At 35.5% G+C, this 7,221-nt stretch overlaps 2 protein-coding genes across 6 annotated transcripts in view; one reads left to right on the forward strand and one right to left on the reverse strand.

The window, feature by feature from the left end:
- Window positions 1-2,223, reverse strand: part of LOC115239713 (cilia- and flagella-associated protein 36) — a 3,446-nt gene extending 1,223 nt beyond the window's left edge. Inside the window, exons 1-4 of the mRNA XM_029814389.1 lie at window positions 1,662-2,223; window positions 1,032-1,207; window positions 547-734; window positions 52-349 (exon numbers count right to left, since the gene is read on the reverse strand). Of these exons, the coding sequence (XP_029670249.1) occupies window positions 52-349; window positions 547-734; window positions 1,032-1,207; window positions 1,662-1,770 (771 nt within the window). The 5' untranslated portion in view covers window positions 1,771-2,223. The remainder of the gene's footprint in view (window positions 1-51; window positions 350-546; window positions 735-1,031; window positions 1,208-1,661) is intronic.
- Window positions 2,224-3,864: 1,641 nt separating this feature from the next.
- LOC115239714 (ubiquitin-conjugating enzyme E2-24 kDa-like) overlaps window positions 3,865-7,221 on the forward strand; it is a 3,953-nt gene continuing 596 nt past the window's right edge. Inside the window, exons 1-2 of one of the 5 annotated variants that reach the window (XM_029814391.1) lie at window positions 3,865-4,037; window positions 4,104-4,649. The gene's annotated coding sequence lies outside the window, so the exon portion shown is untranslated. Of the gene's footprint in view, window positions 4,650-4,691; window positions 4,862-7,221 lie in introns of those variants that run through there. The other 4 variants (XM_029814392.1, XM_029814390.1, XM_029814394.1 and 1 more) reach the window with 4 other exon arrangements.

Here is a 7,221-nt window from a genome sequence, read left to right on the forward strand (position 1 = left end):
TATAGTATAATATATTAATACGTAGAATTAAAGTAAATTAAAAGTGACTACCTCATCTTCATCGGATCTCTTTTTTGAAATCGGTATTGGTTTTAGGGGCTCGGTCTTTTTAAGTTCATGAAATTTCTCTGACGATTCTTCCTCAACGGACGCAGTGGCATGTTTAATCTCTTCCGCGGATTCGTCATCCGAAGTATTCCTGGAAGCATTTTTCGACTTTCTTAGCGCTTCTTCTAATAACGCTCTTTCATTGTGATATTCGGCCGCCAAACGCTCATGTTCGGCAATCAATGTTTTTTCAGGCGATATACCTGCTTCTTCTTTCCTCTGATCTTCCAAAACTTGTTTACTATACACAGATACATAAGATAGTTAATTTAATTTCAATTTCTTCAATATACACATACATAAGATCGTTTGTTAGATTTTTATCTTTAAATAGTTTGAGTTTTACTGTTCTTATGCGACGTATATAAATAAGTTTATTTTTTATTTAGTTAAAAATAATAATGTATTGGCTTGTATATTAATTACAATACGACATACGTTATCAAGTCTTCCATGACCAATTCATCGTCAATAAAGCCATCCTCATACATGAGGGAGGCAGGTGTGAGACCGTATCTTTGCTCGATCATATTTAATGCTTGTAATTGAAGTTCCAAGTTTTTTTGTATCATCATTCTTTTGAATATCTCGTATTCATTCGCCGCCCATATTTGCTCAAACAAGTTCTATAAAATATGCTATGATGTATAATATTATACATTTAAAGAGGAGAATGAAATGACACATTTATTAATATAAATCATAGTCAAGTTGTGTGTAATGTATTATTTCTTTTACCTTTTTTTTTTTTTTACCTAAAAAGATTTGTATATATACAATATATTAATATCTATAAATATCATGCAATCTTCTTTTGTCTTTCTTTATATCGAATACATACGAGAGTTCCTTTTAATTTTATGAAATAAACACGAAAGTATAAAATATAATTTATTATATAAATAGGGATATAATGATCGTACTTGTTGAAATTGTATTGGAATCTTCGTGTCTTTGTTAACAGTGCACGCATATTCAAATTGTTCCGGTGAGATACTCATATCTTCCATAAAACAACCCAGTAGCAAATCAACTAAATTTTTATATTCTTGATATATTTTCCGATACTCTTCGCAATCTTCGGTGTTTGCCTCGAAAACTATGACATATCAGATAGATAATTATATTTATTATCATGTTTTGCTGTAATTTCATTCAGCTGAAAAGTTTCATTGGTTTTACTAGAAAAGGCTACTTTTTTTTCTGTGCGCGCGCGTGTGTATGTACATATGTGTTGCGGGGAGAAAGTATTATAGATATATATTTCGAAGCAGATGTGTATAAAAGTATAGGTAGACAAATCATTCGAAATACATGCGTATTTTTAAATGCAAACAGCATTTGTATTTAACAGTGCGTTTGTCTATATTTTACACCGAAAAAACGGCTTAATGCGAAATATATTAATAAAACGAATATATATAATGTTCGTTATAAGCGATACTGATTTCTTTTTTTTTATTTAATTGACTATTAAAAAATTTCAGCAAAAAAGAATTATCATTTTTATGATGAAAAAAAAAAACGAAAATGCTTTCGATGACTATACGAACCGAGGGACTTTTCCTCGATGAATGTCAGTAAAGGCGATGACCATATAGGGCCCTGTAGAAATCCAATCAAGGAATCGAATACCCAAGCACTGTCATCTTTGTCATTCATTTCGCTGAAATTGTCTTTGATGTTCAAATGAGAAATCGTCCACTTGTGTCGAGTGTCCCTTTTACAGTCGTGTTTGTCCGCGAGTACGACTTTTCTTAGCTTTTATAGTAGTCATAGTTACGTAGGACAAAACATGAGATATCAGAACACATTGGAATAGACCTGCGCCGATATCATTCTTCCGGATCGATGCATGTTGTCTGTCTATGGTTTCGATTACGATGAGTAGATAGATGATATCCGGAAATCAATATATAATGTAGACTACTTCATTAATATATCTACATTGGTAAACATGGACTCGTCATATGTACAAAACAGCTGTTCGAAAATAATAAAAAGAAACTATATATTAATTTATATATCCGATATATCAAGATGTAATTTATCAAAACGCGATTGTAATTCAAGATAAAATTTATACGTAGATATGTATAATTTTCGTGAAATCACGAAAAGAAAGATTAATCGAAAAAGCCCCAGACAGCACAAAACGTCCTCAGAATCATCCTGAATATGTCCAGGATGGTTCAGGATATTTGTAGGATGTTTTAAGATATTACTATAAATATATTTTATGAAAATTTAATATGCATACATGATTACTTTCGGTTATGTAGGCTATTTAATATAATTTAGAAATTTTAAGTATTGTAATAAGTATTAATGTCCTATAAATGTCCCCTGGATAACCCCTGGATGTCTGCCCTGTCTATTATATTGAATGTCCTTTGGATTTCCAGAGGACATATACATGTGCAATTAATTGTTAAAATTAATTTCGTTTAATATTAATAATTGAATTTGATGCGCACATTTTCACATATTCAAAATTATTATTTATTTAATAATTTATGAGAAATGTTACTATGCGCAACATTCCAAAAACTTTACAAAAAATAGTATTCAACCGCTAGTTAGTTTGTTTACCGCTATGCGAAGCGCAAACTCGTATTTGAGATTTGGTCATGAGAATTATATAAAGCTTGCAAAGAGCAACTAACAGGAAATTAAAAATATAATTATTTTTTATCAGTTCAATTTCTGATGCAATCCAAACATAAGGAAGTCAGATATTGGATTGTTTTGAAAATATTACACGACTCAAACCCGGAAGCCAAACCTAAAATATTCATGTACAGCACGAAAACCTCAAATATTAAAGAACGTGAACTATTTTTAGTATTAGATTTTTAGTATTGGCAGTAAATAACAGAACGCAATCTTAATTTATATTTAAATTTTAGAATTTGTTCCTTTTAACGTATGAAAAATATCCCTAACATATCCTATAGAAATCCTTAAGATGTTCCACAGGATCTCCCTGGATTCTCCAGAGGCTAGTGTACGGCTATCATTTACTCTTCCTCAGGACATCCAGAGGAGATCCGAGGATTAAAATAGGATATCCTCAGGATATCCTACATGTATGTCCTGGATGCCCTTTGGACGTCCTAAGGACATCCTTGTGCTGTCTGCTGTCTTATACATATACAAATCATGTGTAATAATTTATACACAGCGCTCTCAATTTTTACGATACAAAAGATATTCTTTTAGGCGTACAAATAATCTTCTGCTTTTATAGATAAGTATAAACTCTTATAAAAGAGATTTTCTCATTTCTCACGTGTTAATAAATGCAAGAATAATAATAGATTGGAAGGAAAGTAATGTTGTATTCTCGATAGAAAACTTTAGTGTTTTATTACAAACAAAAAAATAAGTAACAAAATTGATTCGCGCCTAAGTTTACAGAGATTTAAAATGTGGAGCGATTTTTGAATCGAAAGATAGACGGCGACGCGCTCTCTCGGAGCGCTAGGGAATTTTCTTAAATCAACCGGAGAGGAGAGAAATTGGCGCGGTCGGTGTGCCGATAACAGCCGGTAGCTCCGGGCGCGCCGGGCCGATCGCAGCGCCCGCGTGAAAACGTGGATTGTCAGCGTCCACCGCAGGCCGCAGCGGCGACAGAGTCAACATCCGGCCGACGCAGAGATGCGCACGTTTCGGCGCTCGGAAGAAGGACGCCGCGATCGTGATTTCGGGACATGAAAGCGAGATGAATGGTCGTGACACGAGGACGAGGGCCTGAGGAGAGCGCTGGGACAAAACACTCCGCGAGGGCGATTCGAAGATCCATTGTCTCCGCGCGCTCGTTCGCTATTGTTTTTTTTTTCAGTATCGCCACAGTCGTTGTCCGTCATCGTCATCGTCGTCGATCAGCCGGACGACCGCGCCGGTGCGCCGTGCGCTGCGCGTTCCTCGTGAGTGTTGCTGCTGCTGCTGCTGCCGCTACGTTGAGAGAATCGCGGCAACGACGGTGCATATAGTCTCGTTATAGGTCGTGCGAGCTCCCCTACGTGACTAATCCCGCGTGATTCGGAGGAGACGATAAAGGAGCCCGCCGTCAGGGTCAGTTATTGCCGCGTGCTACTCCGCCTACGATCCGCCCGGCGGTCACGGCACCGTTAATCCCGCGCCGAGGAAAATCGTCGAGGGATCACTCGCATCTGAAGCGGCGGGCCGGTCCTTCTCCGCCCCCTACCTCCCTCCACCGACGACCCGGCGAAGCTGAGCTTGTCGCGCGACGACAGCAAACACGGCGCGGACACATCGGGCACGAGGTACATACATCGCGCAACGCTTTCGGAACATCCTCTCGCGCGATCAAAATTCGCTGCCGAATTAGAAAAGGGAGAGGGTTAGGAGGAGAGAGAGATCAAAAGTGGCATCCTAAAAGAGGGACGGATATCCATAGAGGAAGGAGGAGGAGAGAGAGAGAGAACTCATAGACGACGCGAACGTGTGCCGGGAACATACGTCGTCCCGAGTTCCCGACGCTTGGGTTGAGCCGGAATCTCGTCTTTCCTGCGAGCGTAAGCTGCGGAGAGATGCATTCGATCCGAGAGAGAGAGAAAGAGAGAGAGAGGGAGAAATAAATTCGCGTGCTCGCCCGTATCGAAGAGAAATCAATTTTGGGCGCGTTGAACCTCGGCGCGCTACAAGAAGACAACAAACGCGATGATGTTAACAAATCTTTTCTCTTTTTCTCGGATCGTCTCGCATAAGTCTTTAGTACGGATGGCCCGTACGTTACTCATACATCGTGAACACGATCCGTATCGCGGATCTCCTCGGAACGGAAAAGCGATGCTTCTCTTCGGCCGGGCTCTCGTCACGCTATGTTTCGCGACGCCGTTTAAAAATACAACGCGCAGATATCGAGTGACGAGCGATATTTATCCGGCGCGATGTTTATGTTTTTGCGGAGTAGAGAGAGAGAGAGAGAGAGGGGAAGGAGATATTAAATTTATTTATATAGAATTATATGAGCAATGAAAAGAGAATAAATAAAAGTTAAAAATATTATCTAAAATATTGATATATTTTTTTATAAAGTTTTCAAAATATTTGCATGATGTTTTGATTTAATGATAAAATATCAATATTTATTATAATATTAAACAATTATATCTTTGTAAGAAACAGAGGCTCCAAAATAAATATTGAACTTATAATTTTTTCCATCTCTTTAAAATTCTGTCACTTATAAAATTCACAGTTCCAAATTTTATTTTATTCTAGTGTACACTATAATGTTATACACACTGTTCTCCAAACAGAAATGTGTTTTCCTATAGGTTACATTCCGAACACGCATCTACCACTGCAATATAAATAGTCAAGGAGTTATCTGCTTGGACATATTAAAGGACAATTGGTCTCCTGCATTGACAATTTCAAAGGTCTTACTGTCAATATGTTCCCTTTTAACAGACTGCAATCCAGGTGGGCATTATAATAAATTATCTACTAATTCATTTACAAATTCAGTATACAATGTATACATTGCAAACAATGAATATATTTATGGCATATATATATGTGTGTGTTTCCAAAATTATATTTTATGGATACCACACGCACACATTCTCTTTTACATAATTATTACATAGATCTCGTGTAATTTTATTTTACAGCTGATCCATTGGTAGGTAGTATAGCCACACAATACCTACAAAATAGAGAAGAACATGATCGCATAGCACGGCTTTGGACTAAGCGCTATGCTACATGAGCATGTTCTTAATTTATATTAAACTCCTATTAGTCTCATGCCAATCATGACTTATGATCGCTGCTGCTCTCATACAACTTGTCTCATATGTAGCCCATATACATCTTTATCTATGATCATGTTGGTCAGAAAACACAAGTGATCAAAGGCCGTTTGAGATCAGCTCAAACATGATTGTGATGTGCTTTTATGTTGAGTATGTAATGTGCCTAAGACGAATGAATGTGCGTGCAAGTGTGTTTAAACAGTGTGTTAGGGCATAATGAGACAGGAGTTTTTCACTTAAAAGTTACAATGAGATAGTATTTAAATGGATTGTATTGTGTATCAGCAATACTACCCATAATGCTGCTAATGTTTTTAGTTGTCGATGGAAATTCTTTGTTTTACGATACCTTGTCGAGCACGCGCGAAACATAGCACGAGATAATCGTTTTCTCGGTGTTTGATTATACAATGCATATATATTAATTTTCTATATCGCTTTGCGTTATCAAAGTTGTTAATTAAACATAATTTTAATTTACCTGCAAAACAATGAAATTTATTTCTCTATTTACTTTGTACATGTGACGCAGATTCACATGTGAAGCACATTTTATCAATAATTTTACTGCTTTTTTTCTAATAAACTTTTATTTTATGCTTCATAGAAACATTAATTGCCAATGCGTAATTAATTTTTTTATAAGGATATTTTATGAACTCCAACTATATCAAAACAAAAATGTAATATGTATCTAATGTATTCCCCCATTATGCTTGAAAATTATTTTGGAATTTATGATATATACTTTTTTTTTTTTTTTTCTTTTTTTTCTAACCAATGTTGGTGCAATTTGTGTGTTTTTAGACTTTTCATATTATTTAATTGTTTTAGAGAATACTCTTACATATCAATTCTGTTGCATATTTGAAACACCCAGAAGTCCGAGCGTATTAAATACTTTAATTCATGAACAATATTAATAATCTAAAGTATAAGTAATTAAATATATAGGTGACATAAAATATCGATATAGAGGGCCATTTTTTTCATAATTAAACTCATATTTTTATATTGAATTATTCAATTTAAATTATTATAATTCATACATGTGTCTCACCTAACTTGAGGTATAAACTAGTAACATATATAACTATAATTTAGCCATTGCAAACTTACTGGCATACAATTTTGTGTTCATAATACACAGAAATATGTGTAATGTTCTGCATGAAGCAGACGTAAATGTTTATTTTGTATCGATTGTCTGGGCCCAGCCGTAAAAATGTAATTGTAAATAAATTTACTGTATACTTATATGCTGATATATTCAAAAAACTTGTAATTCTGACCCGAATTTATATTCTGTCTATATATATATATA

This window comes from Formica exsecta, unplaced genomic scaffold (assembly GCF_003651465.1).
Source record: "Formica exsecta isolate Colony F162 unplaced genomic scaffold, ASM365146v1 scaffold393, whole genome shotgun sequence".
In the NCBI taxonomy this organism is placed as follows: Eukaryota; Metazoa; Arthropoda; class Insecta; order Hymenoptera; family Formicidae; genus Formica; species Formica exsecta.